The 27718-nt window shown below is 39.0% G+C and overlaps 1 protein-coding gene across 2 annotated transcripts; it reads left to right on the top strand.

The window, feature by feature from the left end:
- The first annotated feature begins 3726 nt into the window (after positions 1 to 3726).
- rnf24 (ring finger protein 24) lies at positions 3727 to 27251 on the top strand. 2 transcript variants are annotated; one of them, XM_058067488.1, is made up of 7 exons: positions 3727 to 4052; positions 4129 to 4228; positions 14698 to 14847; positions 17213 to 17255; positions 18074 to 18115; positions 20158 to 20237; positions 23527 to 27251. In XM_058067488.1, exons 3-7 carry the CDS (start codon positions 14705 to 14707, stop codon positions 23666 to 23668), a joined length of 450 nt encoding a protein of 149 aa, XP_057923471.1. In that variant the 5' UTR covers positions 3727 to 4052; positions 4129 to 4228; positions 14698 to 14704; the 3' UTR covers positions 23669 to 27251. The 2 variants fall into 2 exon arrangements, with proteins under 2 accessions (XP_057923471.1, XP_057923463.1); XM_058067480.1 differs by having other exon boundaries at positions 3727 to 4228.
- The last annotated feature ends 467 nt before the right edge of the window (positions 27252 to 27718 follow it).

Genomic DNA, 27718 nt, shown 5'->3' with positions numbered 1-27718 from the left:
TTTTCCCCAGTCCACTCCTGTAATGCTAGGAGGCTATGAAGAAGCTGAGAGGTGATCCAAAACACATGCTTGTCACTTGAATTATCCATCCATCCATCCACGTTCTATGCCGGTTATCCTCACTAGGGTCACGGGTATGCTGTAGCCCAGTGATTCCCAAAGTGTGGGCCGCGGCCCCCTGGTGGGCCAAGGTGGTACTGCAGGTGGGCCATGAGAGGTCATTAAAAACATGATTCATTCGTTCATTCATTTTCGACCGCTTTTCCTCACGAGGGTCACGGGGGTGCTGGAGCCTTTCCCAGCTGTCTTCGGGCGTGAGGCGGGGTACACCCTGGACTGGTCGCCAACCAATCACAGGGCACATATAGACAAACAACCATTCACACTCATATTCATACCTATGGACAATTTGGAGTCGCCAATTAACCTAGCATTCATTGATTCATTCATTTTCTACCGCTTTTTCCTCACGAGGGTCGCGGGGGATGCTGGAGCCTATCCCAGCTGTCTATGGGCGAGAGGCGGGGTACACCCTGGACTGGTCAATTAACCTAGCATGTTTTAAAATTATTTTTATTGTAAAATATTTATTGCACGATTAAAAAAATATATTTATAGGCCTAAGTTATAACCTATTGAGTGTCATCGATCTGTCACAATATTGCAGGAACCTTATACAGTTTATGATTAGAATGTAATAACTCATAATAATAATAAGTTAAGTGCTCTGAGAACGCAGCATTTCACCTATGTACTGTTTATAGGACAAATGTGGGTTGTGGACATTTTTTTAGATTTTCAAGTGGGCCCTGAGTTGGTAAAGTTTTGGAACCCCTTCACTCACTTGAATTATTGGCTTTTATTATTGGCTATGGAGAAGCCATGGCACTGTATTTATGTAACCAAAAGGTTTGAGGATACCCACTGATGTTGTGGAAGTTCCTGTGTAAATAAAGAAACAGTGTTTCTTTAGTGAAACAATAGTATTTCTCATCTCAATAATCCAAAATGTAGTCCTAGAAAGTTTAAAATACCAGCATTTTGACAAATAAGTTGAAAAAGTTCAAAAAACAACTCATGACAAAACTCGTGTCTTAAACCCAGTCAGCGTGTTTTTCAGTTAACGTTGAATGTTACAGCCAAAATTTGAGTTCAATTTACATACATTTTCCGATTAGCGTAAAATACGGGGCGAACCTGTTTTTTCTTGACTAAATAAAAAAAATAATAAATGCAGTGTTCAACTACTTTTTCATAAAGATTAAGTGCAACCAACTTAAGTAAGTAATGAGCTGAATAGACACTTACTTATTGGGCTATGGACAAGTCAGCCTGTATACATATAGTCTCATCAAGAGAATGAAGGAAGTGTGACACGGTGGTACGAGAGTGCTTCTCTCCAATTCTTTCCTCAATTCCTCCATTGAATAGGTACCAAGTAGCAGCCTCCCCCTGGCACCCTCACGGAGGGGAAGGAAGAGCAGAGGCAGTCTTGTACCTCGTCTACATCCCCTCAATGGGCTTTTGTGGTTGCTGCCATCCTTCCCCCCTGGACAACCCCTGGCAACCCATTCAAGGGTGTCACATGGCACTCCCACTCTGCACACATCTCACAATGCAAGCCCTGTCACTGGCATCTCATTGACATGCATTCACAGTGACGTTCATTGGGGAATGAGCGCGCTCCTCCACTAAATTCAAAAGGAATTAAGTGCCAGGCTGGGTGGCCAAAGCGTGGCTTCCTGGATACCGTATTCATATTTTTGGAAAAGGAAGTGGTGAAATGTGTGGGAGGTGACAAGGATCAGGTCGATACCCGCCACCAACACCTTGAATCAGTATAAAAATACAGTAACAATATAATAACACATGATTAAATTGTACATTAGTTACTTAAATTGGGAAACATAATTTGAAATAATGTATTGAATCTGAATTAATTATTTTATGATAAATGTATATACAGTGTAATAATAATACATACTGTGCATGTTAAATCAACCCATACTCTCTATTGTTCTCTGGTTTTACCATATCTAACTTATTGTGTGTAGATATACTTTTATATACTTTTAATAACTATAAAAGTACACTTCACTCACAAACCATACTACGGATGGTCAGTCAGGATTATACATAATGGCGCTTATAGCCTTTATTTTTAAAATTACAATTTTGCTTATCATGTAAACCTTCAAATAGCTAAAATCACGCATAAAGAAAATGATAATTTACTACTCAAAAACATACAATTTTCAACAAGAGAGGAGAAATATGACGATACTGATACCGATATGGGTAACATATCTCCTGTGTTGGAATGAACATGTGTTGTATACAGCCTTTTTTAATAATTATCGGGGAAAAAATCAGATATTGATGTCGTCCGACATTACATTTTTATTTTGATATCGGCACTGATAATTGTCGGACATGCCTAGTAATTATAATATACTGTATTATCAATGTCAACCTTTAACTCCTATTGTAACACATGGTGATACGTTCTTATCATTTTGATGTGGTAAAACGGAAAGGGGGTTTAAATAAGCTTGGCTTCTTCCTACTCCTTTTTGGACATGTGGAACTGCAAATGTATTCCAATATAAGCATCAATGATCTGATCGGCTGAGCTACAACATACGTTGTTAACTGTCAATATATGAGATCAGACTGCAAACTCCCAAGTATGTACATACAGTATACAACTTCTCCGACTTTTCTGGACTTTGTGGATTATTTCCAGTCTTATTCAGAGTCGTTCTGATTATTTGTAGCATGGAAGGTGGCAGCTGCAAGCAAAGGCTTGCGAGAGGATCTCTTTACCAACTGTGCCAGTGGAAGTGTACCAAACTTGAGTGGAGATCGCTTGCTCTAGCCCAGGGGTCAGCAACCCGCGGCTCCAGAGCCGCATGTGGCTCTCCAGCCTCTTTGTTGCGGCTCCCTTTGCAATGCTTGAATATTTTTTAGCACCCGTGTGGTGAAAATGCACGTCTTTGTTATGAGTTTACAAAAATCCAACTTTGTGTGAGACCATGAATGCATCCTGACTGAGTTCTGACTGGTGACTGAATGAGCAGACAGGATGCTATCCAGTTCTCTCTGACAGGTTAACATAAAGGGAAATGAGTAATACTTTGAGTTATTTGAGTTATTAATTATTATTAATGAGTTATTTGACGATTCTAAAAAATAAATTAGAGCTCATTTAAAAACAAAAGTTTATCTCCAGTACTAGCAAGAGTACTCCAACTCGTCTTTTTTTTCCCCTCCAATGTTGTTTTAAACATACAACGTTTTGCGGCTCCAGGCTATTTTTCTTTAGTGGGCAAGTGGGTGAAATGGCTCTTTTCATAGTAAAGGTTGCCGACCCCTGCTCTAGCCCAACCTGCTGTGTTTATGGTGTGAAGTGGGCATAGAAATGCCATTGGCCAAAAACACACAAACACCATAAAACACATTCAATTGGAATATACATGCAAGGAAACATGCAAAACGGAAGGGATGCCAGACCTGAAGGATAAATCTGTGTAAAGACATGACCGGGATGCCCAGAAGAAAGTTGAAGGAATGGACCCTAACCTCCCTCAATCATCATCAGTCTTGTATGATGAAGTGCTGACACAGTAAAACTATAAAGCACCCACAGTGCGGTCAAGTAGGAGACAGGGACAGGGAGGAGATCGGTTCAGACTGCCCAGTTGGAGTGCGTCCTCAATCACTAATAGGCTCGTCCACTTTTTTTTTTTTTTTTACAGTGCTTCTCCTTCCTCGTTCTCGAGTGCTGGCATCACTCACCACGCACACGACCCTACAGCTTCACTGTGTACGTGTCTGCTGGCCTGCTGGGAGCAAGGGTGTCTGGATCGAGCCGCTTGTGGTGGTCGTGCACAAAGACGTTTACGTGTGGAACGTGCTGATCGTCAGCACCGCCTACCATTCGCCTCCCAGTAATTTAAGGAAGCACTTCCACGCGTTTTTGGAGTGTCGCCTCTCCTACTCGGACCCATATCGAGACCTCTGGGCTGGTTGATTCACCGTCACAACACCACGTATGTGCTATGAAGTCCCCTCGTCACGGCGGTGGGCTACGTCAATATTAATTAAGAACATTTTAATGTGTGTCAGTTTTCCATCCTGCGGTGCTGGGACAGTTTCCCGTTTATAGAGGACCGTGAAGTAATCGGCAAAAAGGAAGATAGCAGCTAGCTTGGATTTGCTCGCTGTGGTGAGTAGACGCGCCTTCTCTCCCATCCACTTACATTAGTATTACTACTCGCTAGCTAACATCACTTGGCAACGAGCAGCGATGCTAGCCACCTTTAAAAATGAACAGAAAACATGTGCTTCACACTTTAATTTAAATAGTGTTTATAAATGCGTCCTTGTGTTAAATTGTGGACAAACATGCCTTTAGTGTGCTTTCTGACCACACAGGGCTTTTAAGCTAGCTAGCGAGCCTACGCCCAGGGGGCTCTCACGTCACTTTCGAGAGGTTACATCAGGACTATGTCACACTTTGCTGCTAATTAAAGATGCCAAGCTTACCTTGACATACGCCTCACTGTGGGTAATGTTTATGTCTAAGGGGGATTGTATGGTCAAATGTCAACTGTGTTGTTCAACATCTTGTTCCTCCTTGGGTCATTGCTATCATGGGTAATCAAAAACACTACAGGACACTGACAGTGAGGACCCATGTGTAAATATGTGTCAGGCGGATCATGTAATGTGGAACATATACTGCATTGTGTATGTATTATGTGTGCTGGAGCTGTCACTGGCAGCAGTTGTTGTTTGTGCAGAGTGTAAAGAGTGGACAGCAGATCCCTGCTTTTCATGGGGTTTACGTTGCGGTACCACCAATGAATGGCGAAAAACCACGAGTCATTGATAACGCCTATATAATAGTCGGATCAACATTTGCAATAAAAGTGACTGTTGTGATTATTAGATTAGATTCAGCTCCAGAACCATTCCCTGCTCTATTCAATATGCCTCATATATGTATTCTGCTTGTTTTCACCATTTATGAATAGGAATTTAAGATGAACAGATGGAGTCGGAGTCACAATGTAGAAGTGTATATGTAGGGCAGGCCCAAGCCTCCATGGGGCCATCAGCAAAATTTGATTTTGGGGCCCTCACACACGGAAAAAAATAATTACTTTGGGGGCCACCTAGTGGTCACGGTGCCCTAAGCAGGTGCTTAATTTGCTTATGCCTTGGGCTGGCTCTGTGTATAGAGATAACTTTATGTAAATTTAATATCACAATTATCATTACTATCATGGTGTAGTTGAATGTACTCAAAATGTTTAAATAAATAATACTGATGCACACACTGAAGTCTATTAACAAAGGTTTATTAAAAAAAAACACATAAAACATGACACAATATCATTTCAGATGATCATGTAGCTGTGGGAGATGTAGCATTGGAGTTGCCTGCTTAACACAGGGGAAGGCTACTGGCTACTTTATGATATGAAAAAAAGAACTATAAAATCACCAAGCTAAAACCTGATTGGACAAAAAAAATTACCATCCACATACACTACTGGATACATTTATACTGGAACTAATACTAGAATTGAAGTTTTCAATGTAGGTCACTGCTTCTTGTATTTGGAGCCAGGCCCCGACTGCACAGCACTGACTGCTGTACTGCTAGACGGACCACAAGGGCATTTCTCTGTGTACTACTACTGTGTACTACTACTTGGAAAATAAACAGTTTCATTATACAACTTCGCTGATAAACATTAATTCATTCATTTTCTATCGCTTATCCTCACGAGGGTCGTGGGGGTGCTGGAGCCTATCCCAGCCGATCACGGAGCACAAACAACCATTCACACTCACATTCAGACCTATGGACAATCTGGAGTCACCAATTAACCTAGCATGTTTTTGGAATGTGGGGAGAAGCCGGAGTACACAGAGAAAACCCACGCATGCACGGGGAGAACATGCAAACTCCATACAGAGATGGCCGAGGGTGGAATTGAACTCCAGTCTCCTAGCTGTGTGGCCTGCACGCTAACCACTCGGCTGCTGATAAACATATTATCTTTTAGAGAATGCTCACACTCAACCAGTTGTACTTCCAAAACAATGCATCTTTGGCTAGTGTGAGAAGACTGATCCGTGGCCTAGAATGACAGTTTCCCTCCTCCGTCACGATTGCGATAGGTGGGCCAAGGCATGGCACAATTACATGCACTCTGCGTCATAGAATGAATGTAATGCGATTGCTCCACACAAGTTCTTAATAATAACCGACACATAATAGAAATTAAATACAACGACTCAAAATAATCCAACCCCTGATGATTGCTCTCCTGCGACTACGTTTGTGTGCGTGACCTAGACATGCCATTCAATTAATGTGATCGCTGCTCTGGCAAGTAATCAATGACAGCCTCCAAAACAACTTGAATTCAGACTGTAAAAAATCCACAAAGTCAGGGAAATTGTGGTAATACAGCAGTGTGAAGGCAAAAATGTTGTGGTGTACACGGCTCCAAGCATGACGAAGCTTATGTATGCAGGCTCCGAATTTGGTACTACGCCCCCCGGCTGCTGTGTATAAGTTATAGGATAAGCAAGAAAGCTCAGTGTGAGCACAGGCAGGGGGAGGCCAGGAGTGGGTGGGCTAATCACGCCTCAAGTCCAGCAAGGTACAGATGGCCTAGTGTGAGTACGCCCTTAAGAATGTTGGATTGAATCTTGTTAGATTGTCAGACATGACAAATAACAAGGAAGCATGACTTGTTATTTCATCACTTCATCACTTCACCCATGTCATTTTGAGCCACCACTTCATTTTCAATACCGCTTTTCCTCAATGGAGTCACAGATAAACTGGAGCCTATCCCAGCTGACACCCTGGTCCGGTCACCAGATTATGTATATTGCTGCAAAATATAGATTCACCTCCTGTAGTTTAAAACACATTTCTGTGGTAAAGACACGACTGCTTAAGCTTGTAGACCTTGTGAGGTTTGTGGATGGAGGTTGACTAGACACAATATTACATAACTGTACACATGCCCCATGAGCATTTCACAGCTGCTCATTTGTGTACCACATCATAACATGAATCCAATATCAAGTTACTATTACATAATTTTTTTATGTTGCACTCAGGGTTGGTGCTCTGTGGTGAAACGTATAGTGGAACTGTGGACACCATTTCTTGCCATGGAACCTGTCTTGATTGTCATAATAACATTAATGAGTCTCTCTCCAAGGGTCCTTTGCACCATTTCAATTCAATCTTTCCTCTTACATTTTGCAGTGATTTATCCAAACAAGTTTGTTTTTGTAAGGGATCATGTAGGTGCAACATAGTGTCTCAGTAAGGTGCTGCTGTTCCTTGGCGCACACTCTGTTTCTAACAGACCACTGCAAATGTTTGCTCTGGTATGTAGAAGGTTTCTGTAAAGTGCCAGGCACTGACCGATAATAGCAATCAGTGTATCGCTGGGTGAAGCATATTTGTCTATAATTGCTTAACAAGATTTAGTGGCCATTTATCACACACGTTTTAAAAGAAAGCTTGTTTTAAAAAAAACGTGTAATTTTGGCTGTTTGTTTACACGACAATGGCGTTTTGTAGGCTGAAAATGAAAACACTTCAAAACTTGTATTATTATTTTACTATTTAAGGGGTTACAAATAAGGTGTTGCATTCAAAGACACCACTTAATTTCAGTTCAAATCACATTGAATGTACATACATGTATTTTCTGGGATTTCTAAACTTACTTAAATGCATCATACTGACTTTCACAGTAGGAGTTACGAGTAAGTGATAAGAATATCAACTTATTGATTTGCTTTGTCTTTTGTTTATGTAGACCACCCATACATGCATAATAAAGACGCTGTGATGTTCGGAGTGTCCCTGAATGCACCTCGCTATCTGGTGACAATGAGGAAGTGTCGTTCCAAGGAGGACTAGAGACATGTTTCTGAGGTGGTGATGCATAGATGGCATTGGAATTGCACTGCTGTTAATGCGTCCAGGTCAGAATACAGTTGGAAATTTATATACGGTTATAAAAGAGTGTTGGATTCTGTGTGGGGACGATATTGTGCCTCCGTCATTCATTTAGAACAACAACCAATATTAAATAATGATCAATATTACTATTTTAATCAGATTTCTTTCAAACAACCAAATACAGTAGCAACGGTACAATGATAATAGGATTTTAGAGCAGGGGTTTTTAAAGTATGAGAAGTTCAGGGGAGGGGCAGGGGAGGTGCAGCAGCTTGAGAAAAATAAAGCAAAACACAATTTTCAAACCTGCCAAGGTAACGTCAGTTATGTCAGTGGCAAAATTAATTTATTATTAGTTCCTACAGCGACGATAGTTCTTATTTTAACGATACAGGTAACTCTGAAGTTGTACCACTGTGCAATGTTGAGCAAATATGTTTCGACCAAGGCCGTCAAATGATTGCAATTGTTAATCGGGTTAATCACAGTCTTCAAATAAATCATGATTAATCATCATTATGATTATCAGTAATCATCATTACGTCTGTAATTTGCCCCTTTGTACTGTGTTTTATTGAAAGAAAGACAGTAAATGACAGGAGATAATGATATATATTTGTACTAACAGCTCCAAATTAACTGAGAATTTAAATCAAGCTAAAAGATAGCACACATGTGTAAATGTATTTACACTTTCTTTATTTAAACATTTCAATCACACTTTAACGTTATTATTATGAGCAATTAGGAGTTGCTTTCAAAGACCCCATGTCTTTTAAGTTCAATTCAATTGGAGATACATACAGTATATGGTTTTGGAATTGCACTGCGGTTGATTTATTCATGTCAGAATAAAATGATTCAAGTGTCAGACTTTGTGACTGTGTGTGGATGCTACACTGCGCCTCCATCTGCCGTGATAACAGAGAAGGGGATGCATCATTACACACACAAAAAAAACATAATTCATGAAATGCAATCTATGACAGCCCAAGTTTTCATTTGAAATTAAATGATACATATCAAAAACTAGCCAAGCAGATCTTAACTTAACCTTGCATTTGGCATGTAGCAATGTCATTCCTTGACTCATACTGTATGGTACACACTTACACTTTCCCTTACTATTGCAATATATCCAAGGAAACATTCACATTGTACACATGATGTTGCCCAATAGTCCTCCCTAGTCTTGACTCATGCAGTTTCTGCCTTGTCTACCAATTTAGTTTAGTTCAGTTCAAGTTCCTTCACGAACCATGATGATATTATCAGTGTAGTGTGGTACTAAATTGGGCCCTTTTAGTATGTTATTAAAAGTCTGTCAAAGACTGGCTATGTTAAAGTATTTGTTTATTTCTTCCTTGTGCAGGAGCAAATAACCCCAGAACTAACTGAATTCAGGACACATACAACCCACACACCATTATCACTAATACATTGAACAAGCCACATACAAGGTAATGATTTATGGGGACTACTACAAAAATGTAGGAAAAAAAAAGCACTGACTGGGAGTGCTCACAGACAGCTGTGTGTGTCAGCTCCTCTAGTTTGTGTCAGCTTGTATTACTATAGGAGGCCACACTGGAATGGTGGGCTTCATTTTTGGGGGGGTGAGGAGCTGGGTGCGCAAAACACCAAATTTAGAAAAGGTTATACTTTTTTTTTTCATAGTGATGGTCCTATTGCAACCTTGGCAGGCTTCTCTTCAGCAGATGCTACTTTTTTTCAATACACTTGCAGATTTCATACATAAGCTACAATGAGCTACAATCTGTTCTATTTAAAGCATTGTGTGTTTCTGTTTGAATGAGCGGTGAACTCTTCAGCATTTGTTGGTACTCAAGATTCCCCCCACAATAACCACATGAGTTCCTGAATATTAAATTGATTTGTTTGTGTGCAACGAAAGTAAACAAATCAACTGTACAGAACATTTGTTAAATAGTTTAATAGTAAAAATATAAATCTGTATATTGAGGGTATCACACCCAACTCACAATACGACATAATACATGAGATTGGGTCACCATGATAATGATAATATATCATAATAATGCAATATGTCCCTTAATATGTCATCTTTGACATATAAAGACATCTATAAAGTTGTGGAATTGCTGTATAGTCGTAGAGATTTATTAATATTTTTCATAGTCATGTAATGGTCATGATGAACAATAGGTTGAGAGTTCCCTGAATTTAAATCTGAATAAAAGTTAATTCAATAGTTCAGTTCAGGGATTAGCAACCATTTCTGTCTGTTTTTTACAGACAGATTGACAGAGTGTATTCCTTCTCTTTTGTTGTGTGGCTGCTTTTCCTCGCCCCTTTCCGCGTCTTCAAACACACGCTTCATTCTCTGCATAGGTGATGTAAGCGAATCCTCGTCTATTTTTCTAATCGAGGTATTTGAATTTTCCGAATAATCGTTGCAACCCTACCCATCAGCGTGTTCACCGACATGCCCCCCAATACCTTAAAGAACTCCACACCCCACCTATTGCACCCTCTCGTCTACAACCAAAAACACCCTTCAAGTCTCCAAAACCAAGCTCTTCACTATGGGCAACCGAGTTCCAAAGCTGTGGAATGCCCCCTCTGACCAATTCAGGACTGTAGAGGTTTTAAATGAGACCTAAAAACCTTTTTAAAAATATGTTTTAAATATTGGGTATTTTCTATATGCAATACTCCTGTTTTGTTTAAAGTCAAATAGGCTGTTCTTTTGGATTTTTGGATTCAAAGTCATCAATATCAGGTATTCACACATTACAAAGCATAAAAGGAAGTTAAAGGCGCTTTGTTCTGTTTTGAGTACGTAAACAGGCGTCACATGTAACACACACACATGCATTAGTTATGGATAGCAATTTGTTTGTTGATTTTTCCATAAAATACTGGTTGAACTGTACGGCTTTTGTAAATGTATTGTCATTGTATTGCACCATTCTACATCAAGAGTGACCAGTGTGACCATGTCAGTTGGACAGACTATTTCTTGCTGTGCCTCTGAGGCCCTGGTCTTTGGGCCAGCCCTTGAGCATATTAGGTTTCAGATGTGGAAATCTCATGGAGTTTGTGGCTGCTAGTGGAAATTTCCACTTCTACTTGGGGCTACTACTTCTGAATGTAATGATATGGGTTGCAGTCTTTTGAGGGGTAGTTAATAAATAACACCAAGTATTCATACATATCTATGTTTAGGGTTTTGGAAAATGACTCATTCAGATGACCTTTGTGTGCAGTTCCCGATTCTGTTTGTTTGAAATACCGTAGGTCCAGACTGAGGTCTTCATAGTCTGAAGTAAGTGTCTCAGTCATTGTTGTTCATGATTGCCGTCTCGAGGGTTTCTAAGGAAGTTTGTTGACGGGAGAGTGATGACTTCATTGTGCTGAGGTCTTTAACGTTACAGTTAGTTACACAATTAGTCAGGAAAGGGTTGGTCTTGGGTTGCCCATCATCAAGTTTGTTTCTCCAGTAAGTCAAACCCCTGCTTCTATATTTAGACACTTAGTGGAAGAGGCTGAGCTGTTTATGACAATGTAAATTGTCTGGCAGAGATCAAGACTTTCTGTGTGTCTTCTATTTGTTGACTCATGTCACAGGAAGAGGGTGGGAGTGCATGATGATTGTGAGAGTTGGATGTGCCCACTCTTGCTTATTTCCAGTGAATGTGATGTGAAAGCAAAGTGTTTCTGGTTATGTAATAAAGTTTGGCCATGGAGTGAGACAACTAGATGGTGGTACAAACAATGGGGAAGTGGTAGTAGAAAAAAAATGACATTTTAATGCCATCAAATTAAAGTCATGCTATATCTTGTTTAGTTTGTTTCAGGTTGGCAAGAACCTTGCATCGGTTTAGTTGTGTAAAATTAGTGTCTGTCATTTCTATCAACCCTGCCCTTGTATCGCAGGTGCTGTTCACGGATGTGTGTTCAAAACCAAGAGACTTTAACAACGGAAGCAACGGGTCTCAACGGGTCTCTAGGATCTGAATTCTCCTTGCCACTATTGCTAGTCAAAGGCACTGTTTTCGCCCAACTAGATCGCAGCTTCCATGGCGAATATATGATAATATATAATACCGTATTTTCTGGACTATGTCGCTCCAGAGTATAAGTCGCACAAGGCCAAAAATGCATAATTAGGTAGAAAAAAAACATACATAAGTCACATTTTTTGCGGGTAATTTTTTTTTATAAACTACTTGACCAAAATAGACATTACGCCCTCTTGGAAGGCAAGTTCTAATAATAAAAGAATGGAGAACTGGCTGAATAGGTGTAAGATATGTTATGCTAACACAATGGTTATTCAGCTACACAAAAAATAAACATGAACAGAAAAGGTGTCCAGTGTTTATGGAACATAGAGATTTTTTTCATTTATAAGTCGCAGGAACAGCCAACCTATGAAAAAAAGTGTGACTTATAGTCCGGAAAATACAGTATATGTCACCATGTCATACACAATTCCTACTCCTGGTGTCAAAAGAACTACACGCACACACAGCAACACAATAGGTGGATAAAAACAGACAATACACTACCAACGTATAATGCAGAATATTAGCCAACTACGCTACAACGCTACATTACAAATTGTATACATCACCGCTTTTTTCGTATTACAAGCTGGACCACACTATGAACGCACACCATTTTGCGCTGTTTTGTTTAATATTTACTCTACCGATCAAAAGCCTCAATAAGTATTGACTGTCGGGATGAAGGCTGAGCTGCACAGCCGCACTGAAACTGAAACAAACTATCTATTTTGTGCCCTGATTCATATGTGCGTCTGATTGCTAACTGCTAGCACTCGTGTAGCCCCACTACTGGCACAAAGAGGCTTAAGAGCTAAGAAGATGCTCACTCTCTTCTGTGTTCATTTCATATCGAGCCATTGCACAGACACATGCAGAGTGAACAAACAGATGGCGCAGAAGCGCATACACTTGTATGTCAATTTATCGAAGGCTCATAATTACCAACCTGTTTTTCTTAAATTAGATAAATCAATACATCCAATATCATGACAGGCCTATGCAGCACAATGGAGTATATATCACGTGTTTTATATGTCAACTCATCTGTTGAACCCAGTTCATTTGAACTCACAGTTCCCATAATTTTTGCTATGTTTGCAGTAGATTTGTCATTGACATTTTGACCTAAAAGCAGGCATATGGGTTGTTTACTGCTAGATGGTCAGAGTTCTAGATGCTCTGATATGATGTAGTTTGATACCACCGGGCTTTGGAGTTGCACCCTCATAATATAAAATGGAAAAAGGCCTTGCACGTCTACCCTGACAATGACAACTACTTTTTCAAAGCTGTCATCCTCAGCCTGGTCACCCATGATTTCCTACAGTTGCACTGTGCTGTGGGGTTGCTGGTTTGGTCACTTTTATAAACTTTGTCATGTAGAATGCTCACTAAATTTCAATATCTTATCAAAGGCATTGGTCCCCATTACCATCTGAGTCACGCCGGGAATGTAATGTTGTTTTTTGCCTGTTGTATAACTGCAGAGCGCCTGACTGTTTGTTTGGACAACCGGAACTATGTAGGTTGGTGGCATAGCAGTGGACTTTTTGTAAACATTCTTTTTCGGCTGACCTACAGAATGATTAACTGTCATGCATGTTTCCGGGGTTAAGTATTTATTTAAAGTTTTGCCCTTTTTCGCTTAGTTAAACAAAATGAGGATGTAATGGCACCCCTCTCAAAATGTGTGAAGGTCTGTTTTTGGCATGTAGCCTTTCTAAAGAGTGAATAAAGAGTGCCAAAACAGTATGAAATCATAAAGGGGCAGTTTTACCACGCCTTTGGAAACCGAGCGTTTTGAGCCACCCCAAACCTCTTTCATGGCTAACTTTCCAAAACCTCATTATCTGAAACTTTGGCATCATTTAACACGAGAATACAACATTCTAACTACATTTATAGGTCAGAAAAATGCACACCCGCCCCCCCAACAGGGAGGGGGGCTCCAGATGTTTCCACAAGGAGCCTGTATACTCTTTCCCTCAGTAGGCATAGACATGTCCAGTCATGTCCCTTTTGATAAAAGACCCTCTGAACCAAAAAACCCTTGTCTGTTGTCCTGGATAACATTTTTGAATTACAATGTGTGGTGGCATTTATGCATTAATCATATATTCTTACCTGTTGTGTCATTCATTGAAATTAAACCGCACTGCACTGAACACTGACAAACATGTTCAGATATTTAAGGTCTAATGGCAAATTTAGTGTAATTCTATTCACTTGCTGTTCTGTTGACACAGCTGTTGTTTTGCACCACAGCTGGTTGATTTGAACTACAATTTGATATTGCATCTTTTTGTGACATTTTTTCATTTTTTGTTGCATTGACAATTGCTTTACCTGTTGAAGATCATTTCAGGTTTAAAATACTCTAAAAGTGATGCTTACATAATGCATTCAGTGTATGTGTTTTTTCCCCAAATTGAAAGTAAAAGGGTTTTCAAGTGCTCAAATAATGTATCTTGTTGAGACAATTCTTTATCATACTGAAAGTGAAGATAAACTAACACGACTGACCTTTCTTTCAGTTCCATATTCACTTTTGGCTTGTTCCTGTGTCACTTTTGGGGCAGTCTCTCCATCGCCACCTGTCTGATTCATGTCATTTCTCTCTATCTTTTCCAGAATATCCATGAGCTCTGATTTTCCACACTACAGTTTCAGGATGCCAAATATAGGGTTCCAGAACCTGCCCCTTAATATCTACATTGTTGTGTTTGGGACGGCTATCTTTGTCTTCATCCTCAGTCTCCTCTTCTGCTGCTACTTAATAAGGTAAGCACAATTATACCTTTTAGCGTTTGATCAACAGAAGCAATGATTTGTCACAGCAACATGCCTCATTCTGTGGCTAAATCTCTCATATTGGGCTTTCTCCCTTCTTTATTTTGCTCTTTCCAAATTATATCTGGAATTATATTGCAGCATAAGTTGTCTTATTATAGTATTGGACTGTACAAGCGCACTGCATACTCAGGGGTCTAATTACACCCAGCACAATGACTCACAATGACAAAACTCACTTAAGGTATTCGTAGACGAGCACATATTGCAAAGCAGACAACCTTAGCAACCGCAAGGTCAGCCACCTCCACAAATATTGCAACATTTAACATGGCACTGTTAGTTTTTGTTGGAGGGATCCATTGTGATCTAGATTGTAGTGGTGTAACAAGTTGAATAAAAGTCATTGAAAAGTGTGCAGTCCTCTTGCTTCAAATGAATCCAACATCTCATAATAGCTATTACCAAAGAGCAGAATCACGTTAGTAAAGGTCATGTGTAAACTGTATGTTTACATGTGTTCATTGTTCAAAATGGTGTTCTGCCTATAGTTTAATCACAAGGCTGCAACAACAGCTCAACAGCACAGGTTGGAGAAGTGTGTTTCAATGGTGATAAGATAACCAGAATAGAAAGTAACATCTATAGTTAACACTCAAAATGTTTTAATAGATTATGATAATCATGGCACTTTGCATCAAATAAGCTAGCCTTAACTTGTGCCCCTTATTCACTTCACTTTACATACATGGCTCTACTCCACTGATACTATTTCTAGAACTTGGTCAGGCGGGGTGTCAAGCATACGATGTAGCAATGTGTGATACAGCTAATTTCCTTTCTGATCCGAAACTGAGTAAAATGCAGGCTCTTATCGGCACAAGATTGGGTCAATAAGAACGAGACGGGATTTGAAGAAATAAATGAAACAAAAATGGACAATGAAAAAATATATGACCGAACAAACAGACTTTTTAATTTAACTGACTCACAAAGCAATTGTTTATTTTTATTTTTTTACCACCACCAAAAGAAGAGCATTTTCGCTCTGTTTAAGGCATCTAAAGATGCAGTCTCCCAAAGTTACTGGCCCTGTACAGATGCATTGAACAATGGTTATGTACAGTATCACTGATATATTTTATTATTATTTATACACTACTAGTACAACCTAATGTAGCCATAATTTTGATAAATTACCCCTTTTTAAACGCAATATTGGACATTGCGTTATGGTTGTTTTGGAGATTTAACACATTGTTCTTCTCTCCAGAATTCTGACGTATCAAAGTGTGTTTGTTTCAATGAACACTGCACAACACTGCCCCCGGTGGTAGCATAAAGTTAGTATCTTTGCAACAGCTCAGGCAATACTCAGTGTTACATTTGCACCAATATTTTACAACACATATATTTTATTAAGTTTATGTTACACAAGTATCAAACCTCTGAAGTACTGCCAAACGTGTTTTTTGTCTAGAAAAGTTCATAACAATGCATATAGCCATTTACCAAGCAGTACAGTTCAAGTTGAAAGACTATCAACCATGCACCCTTGACACTGGTGCTTGGGAGTCTCTGCATCTTTACCTGCTGACCCTTTTTTGTTTGTTTTTTTTTTTAATGTCAGTTTATCTCCTAGACTGTGCTGCTTGTTTTACAGATCCCTCTCACTCTGCTGCGAGAGGTTAAGGTTACTTGTAATGGAGGTAAATCTTACAAACCTATGAATTTCTCCTATCTCTCTCACTCATTCTTCCCCCCTTGTCCTCCATGTTTGTTGTCACTATCATAGCGTAGATGACCTGTTCTCTCCTAAATCAGCTGATTTCACTTGACAATGTTTATGTATGGCTACATCATTGGGTTTTTTGTTTTATTTTGCAAACAACTACAGTGTGTTTATTATTTTACCTAAAGACCAATGCTGTCTGTATATATATAGGAATGCTATTTGTGCTTTTGCCTGAAATGCATTTTCAAACAGTTATAGTTTCACTTAATCTGTAATTGGTTAATCCAGTTCCACTAATTCACAGCTGAGTCTCATGGTCACAAACGCAGTGATGCAGTACAAAACCAACACAAACAACCGGAAGTGTCTGCGCTGCTTATCCTTTCGTGATCTCGGACAAAATGTACCATTGTGATGTTACTGATTGCCTTAATAATTCACCATCATCCAGTGTCACAACAACACATTGAGTGTCACGAGGCAAGTATTGGACAGGGAATGAGCATCCAAGTCTCTTCTTCTGTACTTTTCCTGGGGATGTCTGAATGCTTTTGTAATAACGTGGTGAATGTGGTGGTCACTTACTAATCGGCCAGATGCTTTGTCTTTCTGTCTCCCCAGGTTACGGCACCAGGCACACAAAGAGCTCTATGCATACAAACAAGTAAGAACATGGTGGAGTGGAGCTGTAGTTTTGCTTTGTTTATTTTTTTAATATTGCAGGCATATGTTTATCACAGCTAATTGGTTCCAGAAAACAGCCAAAGTATGTAAATTTCAGCAAAATAGCATTCAGTATTAACAAATTGAATATTTTTGTAATTACAGCAGAGAAAACCTGTTTATGACCTTCTAAATATGTTTTTTACTTTTATTAGAGCCCTGTAGACATGAAATAACACCCCTATAGTTACCTTTACACTTGTATTACCCAATAAATTAGACAAAATAAAATAAGCGATCATATTCAGAAATAAGATAAGATACACTCATGTGTTAGCATTGACAGGATGTTGTTTTATTTTTTTCCAGCATATTACTAGGGATAAAACAGGAACAACATGACTTGAAAAAATAATAACTTGCAAAAACTCAGTTAGTGGCCTAATTTCTTTGTACAGTTGTGATATGAAAGGAAGTTAGTGTAACAGCCATACGTGTTTTAAATGATACGGTGTTGATTGTTTTTAGTGCCATCTTATATCACACGACAAGTTGCACTTCACTTTCTTCGGCTCATTTTATGGTCAAATCTTGATTTGTGTAATTTCCATGCTGTAATCATTGCTATCTATAGCCCACACCCAGAACAGCAGCTCGATTAGACAATGAGATTGATAGTTGAACCATACTCATCCGAATCAAATCATCAAATAGATGACCATTGAACTACACCCCTACTTTTGAGCATTTTTAGGTTTATTGACGGACATGACAGTGTCACAGTGATTAATGTTTATTATTATCTGGTACGCCTTACAGGTCATTCAGAAGGAAAAGGTCAAAGAGTTAAATTTGCATGAGGTAAGCTTTCATCTTTCTTGTTCTGTTCCTTTCACTTAATGATATTGTCATTGATGTTCTCTGCAACAATAAGAGTACTATTTTGTGGAAAGGACATTCTGTAATGTAACCCGGCAACTGCATTGGACTACTAAAATGGTTTAATCTAGCTGCGGTATATGTTGTGTTCATAGCTTTTTTCAAATGTACTGGCTGGTTGTGTTTGAAAATGACTAAAATTTTAAAAAAAATCTTTGCCCTGAAAGTTTCACATTTGAATTGCACAACACTGCAGTGATGTCATTTGCACTAGTTCACACATAAATCAAAAAGCCTAATGTTGACAAGACACAGGCCAAAATGAGCAGCACGAGTGTCAAAAGTGTCAAGACTGTTTAGTAGATACCAGTAAATGAAATTGTAAGGGGGCTCCTTTGGGAAAGAAGGGCGTTGCCTCATTTAATCTTTTTGAGCAGCGTATATTCAAAACAGCCCAAACTCCCGCCCCATAAGGACCTGTTATTCAGCTGCAGATTGGCATTATGGATAAATATAATCACCTTTTTTTCCAACTTTCACTACAAGCTTCAGGCTTTTCTTGTTTATGATTTCACAAACACAAAGAAGAATTTGACAGTGTCATATGAGTCACCTCAGCAACAGATACTGCAACCTTTATTTCACTTGCACAATAACGCACGCACGCACAAGTAACCTCGTTTTGTGTGAAGAATTGTGGGAGAATCCTGAAAACAGGAGTAAACTGAGCCGTAATCTCTGCATTTTTTCCTGGAATGATAATTCCAATGATAATGAAAAAATAGATTTTTTTAACATTATTTTGTATAATGCTGTGATATGGCCAGTGAGCCTGGATCACTGCTCCATATTAAGAATTCATGCCAAGATATATGGTAGTAAAGCTGACCATTTAGGTGGTGCTCCAAACAAACCTTGTAAGGATCTTTGTGTACTTTGGCTCTGTCTTATTTGAACAGCATCCTGTTACATAACAATCATCTACCAAGACTCCCTTATTCTATTCTTAAAGCAGCAGTCAATTGGTTAATGTTACCATAGTCTGTGTACTGCTAACTGAAAATTAAAAAATCCTTATATTGTAAATAACATGCCACTTTTATGATGACTTCATGGAAAAAAGACAAAAATACATTTCAAGGAAAATAGCGCTCATGCTACCGCTGATGCATAAGTGACTGATTTAACACAAGCCTGCATACACGCCCATGTACATTTCGGGACAAGTTTACCAAGTCACTTTATAATAAGTAATAATACATTTTATTTAAAAGCGCCTTTCAGGACACCCAAGGTCGCTGTACAGGAGATAAAAACACCAATATAAAATACAAGATAAAAGACAACAAACAATAAATAAGAGCATACAATAAATAGGGGGAGGGGGGACCATGTGAAGCTGTTAAAGGGAATAGGCAAGTTTGAACAGATGGGTTTTGAGTTTAGACTTGAAAATGGGAAGGGTGGCAGAGTTACGGAGGTCTGGTGGCAATGAGTTCCAGAGTTGGGGAGCAGAGCAGCTGAAAGCTCTGTGACTGCCGCTTGCAGAGTCAGTGTCGGGAGAGACAGTCACTTTGTGTGACTGGCCAGTCATATCGTGTGAAGAGTGAATACATAATGAGCATTTTGTTTGAACATAAATATGGATAATGATGAAATGTACTTGTTTCATAATTGTATTCGGCAAAATGATCTGCAACAGATACTCATTTATAACAAGTAGGGGCTCGTGATTTCACAGTATATGCAGTTCCAGACGAGGTGACAGACAACTTGCAAGACTGTTTTTGTTGTCTGAAAATATTTCAGTCCCTCAAACTCCAATGTAGAAGCGGCAGCAACTTCACTCAATTAACAAACCATGTGCCCATTGTGAGACTCCATCCTTCGGGAGGTTTCTTTCCAACTGTATTATTTTATCCAGCCACACACACACACACAAGTATTCCAAACGGTAGGGTGTTAAGCTTTTTAATGTCTTCGGGAAAATAAAGTGTCTTAAGTCACCTCCTGCTCTCTTGCAGATATGTGCGGTCTGCTTGGAGGAGTTCAAACAGAAAGACGAGTTGGGGATTTGTCCGTGCAAACATGCATTTCATAGAAAGTAAGTACAAGGCTTTGTTGATTTTTCATGGACACACACACACACACACAGGGAAGGACACTTGGAGCTATACAGTTCCGGAATAAAGCTAAATAATATTCTAAAATCAACACAGTGGGTGCATGATCGCAAGGAATAAACAAACAGGTCAATTACTGTCTCAAACTATAACTGGCAAAAATACATGTATAATGAATAACTGCCTAGGATGGCATGATTTGTTTAAGGCAGCATGACCCCCCCACACATGCACTTTAACAAACACACACATGCACACACTGCACTCTGGCCCCTTTCAACTGAGTTGTTTATATCTGCATGACACTTTCCTTGGCCTAGTTTTCTCCCCACTTGGTGCTAGAGGGATCACCGCTCACACTAAAAACTCTTGTTTGCAAGGGTAGCAAGAGAACCCAACATTCCAAATAGACCCCAAGCTTAGCAGCTAAAGGGGGGTTACAACAAGCATGTTGCACTGCAAACTTGGAAATGAAATACGTCCCTCGTTTATCCCAGTGAATTGGTTCCAAACTGGATGGCAATTTTTGTGAAGTAATATTTTGTTGTTACAGCATAGAAAACTTCTTTGACCTTCTAAATATGGTTTGTACCATGATTGTAGCAGGGCTCTACATTAAAAACCAAAATGACTTGCCCATAGGGAATCCTTAAGGTGAGAACTACTTGCCCGAACTTGCCCCATGTAAAATGAAAAGACTGCCATAATGATATCATGTAATTTTTTGTGGCATCACATGAGAATCTCAAATAAATAAAATAATGAAATAAATAATACTTTACACATGGTAGTCGTAGTAAGCAGTGATATTTATAAGTTGTGCACCACAATGAAACATTATTGAATAGACACATTTGTGTACTAGTAAAGTGTTTTTAATCCAGAAAAAAATGCTCAATGGTCAAACAATAATTTGTGAAGCAAAGGTGAGAAAAATCCACAGAGAAATGGAAGCGCTAGATTTTGTAGCTTGTGCAAAATCAGCACTTGGTATTGGATCTAATGGGTGGTGTTTCATTGTGACCACTTCAAATTGTCACAGCAATGTGATTCACTCACCTGTGCCATCATTTGATTTGCTGCCGCTAATAAAATACTTGTTTAGGAGGCACTGCTTCATCACTTTTTGCTGTTTCCTTCAGAATTAGACGATGTTGGCAGCGCCGCCATGACGGATGTTTTCGTAGTCAAACGATCGCTGATTGGTTGATCGCGAACAACGGGTGTGGGTAAAACGCGGACTGTGGATTACGGACCGCGGTCTAAATAAACGATTCTGATTGGTCCATTTCAAGATTTGCAAGGATTGCTTTGCAAATTACCACCGGAATTACTCAGTCCGTGTTTTACCAACACCCAACAAGAACCGCTTTAAAAAAAACTCTTGGCAGTATGGCATTCCAAAGTACACTTGCCCGACGGGAATATCACTGATTGGATTTACTTGCCCGAATTTTGTTTTAACTTGCCCCGGGCCATCGGCACACCGTTATTGTCGAGCCCTGTGTAGCCCTCTGGACATGAAATAACAGTCCTATAGTCACAATTACACTTGTATTACCCAATATACATCCCAACTTGTACATCAATGATATCGCTAAAGTCACAAAAGACTTAAAGCTGGTATTATTTGCAAAAAAGGTCAGTAAGGATAATTCATAATGCCGCCTACAGAGAACATACTAACTCCTTATTTCTAAAATCACAAATACTTAAAGTTGCTGATATAGTGAATCTTCAAACAGCTAAAATAATGCATAAGGCTAAAAATAACCAATTACCTAAAAATGTCATCCAATACTTCTCTACAAGAGAGGAGAAATATGATCTCAGGGAAGAACTAAATTTGAAACACTTATATGTAGGACTTCGTTAAAAAGCCATAGCATTTCAGTATGTGGAATCAAACTATGGAATGGATTGAGTAAGGACCTCAAACAATGTACAACGATGAGCCAATTCAAGAAACAATACAAGCAGTTGATGTTTGCTAAATACAAGGATGAAGAGTCTTGAACCAGTCATGATGTGCTATATATATCACTATATTGACACTTACTATAGTACCCATTATGTCATTGTATGGTCATATCACCTCATACTTTGCTACGTGACAAAAATAAATAAATAAATTTATACTTTAAAAAAATTAAAAAAAAAAATCTTCAATTATATTAGAAGGGCAGGAAGTGAACAAATGTAACAGTTACTGAATGTAAAAGTACCAGATAAAGGGGTAGGATTTAATAAGCTTTGCTTCTTCCTACTCCTTTTGGACATGTGGAACTGTGAACTGATTATGTGATGCACTCAATTGTAATCTGATGCATGTTCAAACGAAATAAAACCATTACCATGACATAATAATTGAAAAATAAGCCATCTGAGCCATAAGTAAGATAACAGTGAACTTCCTGGTGGCTATTGTCTCATCAATGTAATGTTACTGACACCTACTACTCTACTGCTGGTGTTTGTGGTTCAGGAGAGACTCACGATGGCACTTCAGTGGCTTTATTAACTCATTCAATCCCAGACATTTTTCAAACCAGGGTTAGGTCAAAACATCACAATCGACTGAATGACTCGCTGTTGTTTTTTACAGTACATTGCAACCAAACCACACAGGTTTGGTATCAGTTTTGGGTGGCCTGCGACTTGAAGTCCAAGTACCTTTTCACTTCCTGGTTGCTGTCAGGTGCATTTCAATGGGAGAGGTGCAGGACATGTTCTTATAAAATGCCCTTCTGCCAGCTCGTGGTCGGGTTTGTTTTTTTTTTTTTTCTGCTTAAAATTACATCAAACATGCCGTCTTTTATTCTAGAGTTGCATCATCACCTCTTGGTGCTTCTCTCACAAAAAAACAAGAGCGTTGGAAAAAAAAAGAAGCAAATGACGTTTTGAATGCCTATTATTTTTATTTTTGTTTGTTCAGCCATTTTCATGCTTGTAAATGCTTAATTTAGGTCATAAATATGTACAATTTGTTTAAACAGGGAGGGTCAACTTCATGCGGAATCCTTCTTAATTGTTAACTTATTTTTACACTTCATCATTCATCATCATTCTCACACACCTCTCGTGCATCACATCGTCTCGTGACTTCGATGTCTCGTGACTCCCCAAATTACAGTACTAGAAATGTGGTGACCACTGCCTGATGTCCGTTACACGCCCTGGTGGAGGTCTGCATCTGCCCCCGCACTGTGTACTCATTCACCTGCTAACGATCATGCTGTATTTCAGTGGTTCCATCTCTTCCTGTGACAGGTGTCTCATTAAGTGGCTGGAGGTGAGGAAGGTGTGCCCGCTATGCAACATGCCTGTCTTACAGCTGGCCCAGCAGGCCGGTACCACGGAAGCGCCTGTGCCAATCCAGCAGCCTTTGCCTGGAATTGAGAACTTGGTCTAGTTGACTGAAAGTCAACATGACGGTGACATTTTACACACACACATACTGTACATGAACACTGTCAGCTGTACAGGTACACTTTGTTGTGACTCGCCACAAACATTGTGAGCCAACATCTCTTATCTTTTACACCGGCTCATAAAAAGGATTTTTTTTCATCCGCTGAAACTGGACTCACTTTTCTTTTTCTTCATGGACATGGAAGGAAAGTTGATGTGATTTTCCACCCACCCAACAACACACACGGTTGGTAATTTTCTCACAACCAAAACACCTTTTTGGGGACACCAGATGAAGAGCAAGAAGAAGAAAAACAAAACATTCAAGAGCTACAATACACTAAAGTATTTTATATTTTATTTTTTTTATGTTTTATTTTTTTGTATTTTAACAAGCACTTTACAAGACGTTAAAACTTAATTGCTTGCAATTGTGGTAGCAAAGTATGTTTTATATTTTGTCATTAGGTATTACATCCGTCTTCAACATCAAGTCACTTCTGTTTTCATTTTGAATTGCTAAACATTGACAACTACGATGGGACATGAAAGGGACAAAAATAACATGTTTTGAAGGAAAGTCCTCTTCTCGGGGACTTGAACTCAATTTAAATGTGACTGCATGACCCACAGCAAGCTTCATATGAAGCACCATCTGTTGGGCAGGATTAGAATGATAGCCAATCCACACAATAGTTACAAAAAACAACCGGAATTCCTCATACAGTGGTGGAGGCACTTTATTTTCTGAGGGTATCAGGAATTTATTCAGGATAAGGAGCCTTTTTATTTGTTCTTTTCAATAGAAATCAAATCCTTCAGCTTTACAGATGCCATGTCTGCTCTGGAAGAGATATGTTTTAATGTGTGGTAAAGACACCTATTGCTTAACCACTTGTTGGGCTTTTTTTGTCTGTTTGAGGTGCTGCGTTTATTCACTCAAGTGGACAAGGTACTCTGTGATTAATTGGAGCATGGCGTCTGTTCGAGCGGAAGCCACTCTTTGAGGAAATACGGTATGTTTTCATTGAAGTATGAATGGTGCTCCAAGGCACTCAAAGCGCTGAAGGACTTTATGTAAAATAAAGGAGCTGTTTTATTGAACTCATGAACATGAAAACATCATTTAGAGTTCCAAGTTGATATAATGTGAATATTTAAACCAGTATAAAAGATTACCTGAGGCTTAAAAAAACAAAGAAAAAGCAATGACCCATTGTCAAATCACATGACCTGCTGTAAAAACATTCTGAATGAATCCACAGCCACTAAAAATGCCATTTAGTTTTTCATTCATAGTAGATGACTTTGGTACATGTGCACCCAAGGTGTGAGTTAATGCTATATTGGCTAAGACTCTACCTCTTTAACCTGCATCAAGCAATACAGAGCCCTCTGCTAGAGTCAGCGTTCACTGGTTATAATGAAGCAGCAGTTCCATTCTCACACACACACACACATATCACACAGAGGCTCGTTCCTTTTTTAGGGTTCCAGCATTCTGGAGCTTTCGCCTCTCGCTCGCTTTTCTACGGTACTTTTTGTTTGAACCTCTGAGCCCTGCTTTTTGTTTTGTTTTTTTGTCCCTGGCTGTTGGCTGCTCTCACTAAAAAGTGCTGGCCAGTTACGTGAGCAGCCACTTAGAAAATATTACTCCACACTGATGAATGCAAGACAAACATCGTTTGGCAAGAAAAAAAAAATTCAGTTCACAATCTGTAAAAAATATGAAACCAAACACACAAAAAGGTGTATTTGTTAAAGTTTTTCTGTAACCGGAAAGATACTGTACTGGTACATTTTTTAAATATTGTGATTTAACACTCTTTACTGTATGTGCACATGGCAACATCTTCTCGTTTCTGAAATTACATTTCAATGAAATGGCTAAAAAGCTCATTATTTTCCCATGTTTAATATATTGCCCATGTTTATATAATGAACCTCCAAATTTGAAAACAATCTGTTTTGCGTTTCTGGTTGACTACAGAGGTCGTCTAATTTTTAAAATGTTGATGTGACTTGCATGCGACTCGCTTCAAATTACCTTTTGAAGACCAAATAAAACAAATGGCTTCATGGCTGTTACACACCGCTGTCTCGCGTACACGTACATGTCTGTAGCGCGTTCACGTACACAAACGCCGTCTTGTGGTTGTGACCACAGGCTATATGCGTTTAATAAAATTTGCCAAATTGCTGTTGTTAGCTGACAACAAACACAACTAGTTTTTGCATATGTGTGTGATATGTGGCCTATGTACTCAAAGCAGGAAGAGGCGGGTTATCATGCTAGTAGTACATTTGAATTACAGTCAAACTGTTACCATTATAAAACCTTTTTTAAACCTTATTTTGTATTGCCATACAAATGGAAAGAAAGGTTTGCCACTGCAACTAAGATCAAGTGTAACTACTCACCTAGTGGTGTTTTATAGGTACTGCTATTGTTAATTAAGGCGCGCCTGCCAAATGACACATCACTTTTGCAGCATTGTACTTTGGCGGTTCTACTGTAATTGAATAAATTGCTGAAAACGGACCCAAAACAAGTCAAGTGTACATTGCAAACCCTCTGATTGCGAGATGGAAATGATTACGTCTAAAAGTAGGTTGCACTCATAAGGTATTGAACAAGATGTAATCGTCTTCCGGTCCAACTTGTTGTGAAATGTGCAACAGTAGGATTTGGCATTTTGAGCATTTTTTTTTCACATTGAAAACAAAATAAGCAACACAATGCTTGTCTTTGCGATGCTTATATGTTCTTCCCTTGTTGGTCTTTGTGTCACACACACTTTAGTGTTTCTGCACTTCCAGTATTTGTAGGTCAGGTCTTAAACCTTGTCGTCTTTGAATGTATGCCTCAATGTGAAAGCATGCTACTTTGCATCACCGCTGTAACGTATTCACATTAGTCGTGCTAAAGCTACCCATCAAGTGTCTGATTGTAAACACAAAAAAGGTCACGTTCTAACTCCCCTTCAAACTTAAGTGCCAATGGAAATGTGAACCTCATCAAAATGGAAAGAATTTAGAAATAAACTTGTTTGAGCCATGAATATGTAAATGTGATGCAGCGCCAGTGTAAATACTTCCAGCATCTAAAAAAAAAGCTATCGGGGGCATCAGACGGTGCACGATGCCCAACTTGACTTTTTGTGTTAAAGTCATTAGAAATAACCGCCACTGATGATTTAAAGACAAGGACACTCACGTCAACGTCTATGTTATTTATTCCTCTGCTTTGTTGTGCCCCTCCCACTTGGATAAGAAAATATATACAGTATAACCACCTTTACAGAAGTATTTCCTTTTTTTTTTGTTAACACTAATTGTGTTTGTGGACTTCCGCAGACATTGTACAACTAAGAATTCTGCAGCAGAATATTTTTGGAGATAAGAGTAATAATAACTGTACAGTATTTGTAAGCTCTATTTTTGTATATTGCTATTTTGAGAGAAATAATAATACAATGTTTTCTTTCTTCACCTTTTCCCCCCTAATTTCATGGTTATTTGTTTCAAGGAAAAACTGCATGTGACTGACTTGGTCTGTAATAAAGTTTCCAAGTTTTGAAAAAGTTTGAGTCCTTTCTTTGGAATTGTGCACTTGCGGAACTCGCCATAGTAATGATTACTTTTTATGTCTTTCAAATAACTTAGCTTGACTAATCAGTGTTTTGACTCAGTACTTTTAAGTCTACGTTAATTGGGAGCATAAAGTGTGGCTCCATCAAGTGGCAGTATAGCGTCAGTGCAACTTATGTCGACTAGAATTTATTTTTAGATTTATTGTAGCGGAAAGAGACAGTGTAACATTAAATCAATAAAACATTAAAAAATTTTATTAATAAGTATTTGATCCCAAAGCAAAATGTGGCATAGTAGTACATGGTGGAGAAATGCTTGTTTGCATACACAGTGGTATTTTCATTCACTCTTCTTACAGATACCTTAAAATCCTCACTGTTTTGAGGCTGTCGCTTGGCAACTCGGTCTGAATCTCAATTCTTCCCCTTGCCAAACCTTGGAGTCCTTGATTTGATGC

The sequence above is a fragment of the Doryrhamphus excisus genome, chromosome 1 (assembly GCF_030265055.1).
Source record: "Doryrhamphus excisus isolate RoL2022-K1 chromosome 1, RoL_Dexc_1.0, whole genome shotgun sequence".
In the NCBI taxonomy this organism is placed as follows: Eukaryota; Metazoa; Chordata; class Actinopteri; order Syngnathiformes; family Syngnathidae; genus Doryrhamphus; species Doryrhamphus excisus.
Note: the sequence above shows the minus strand (reverse complement) of the source record. Positions and strands in the feature narration are given on the sequence as shown.

Coding starts and splice junctions, on each gene's coding strand:
- rnf24 (XM_058067488.1), top strand. CDS start 14,705: ATGAGCTCTGATTTTCCACACTACAGTTTCAGGATGCCAAATATAGGG. Junction 17,256..18,073: donor AGCTCTATGCATACAAACAA/GTAAGAACATGG, acceptor TACGCCTTACAG/GTCATTCAGAAGGAAAAGGT. Junction 20,238..23,526: donor AAACATGCATTTCATAGAAA/GTAAGTACAAGG, acceptor TTCCTGTGACAG/GTGTCTCATTAAGTGGCTGG.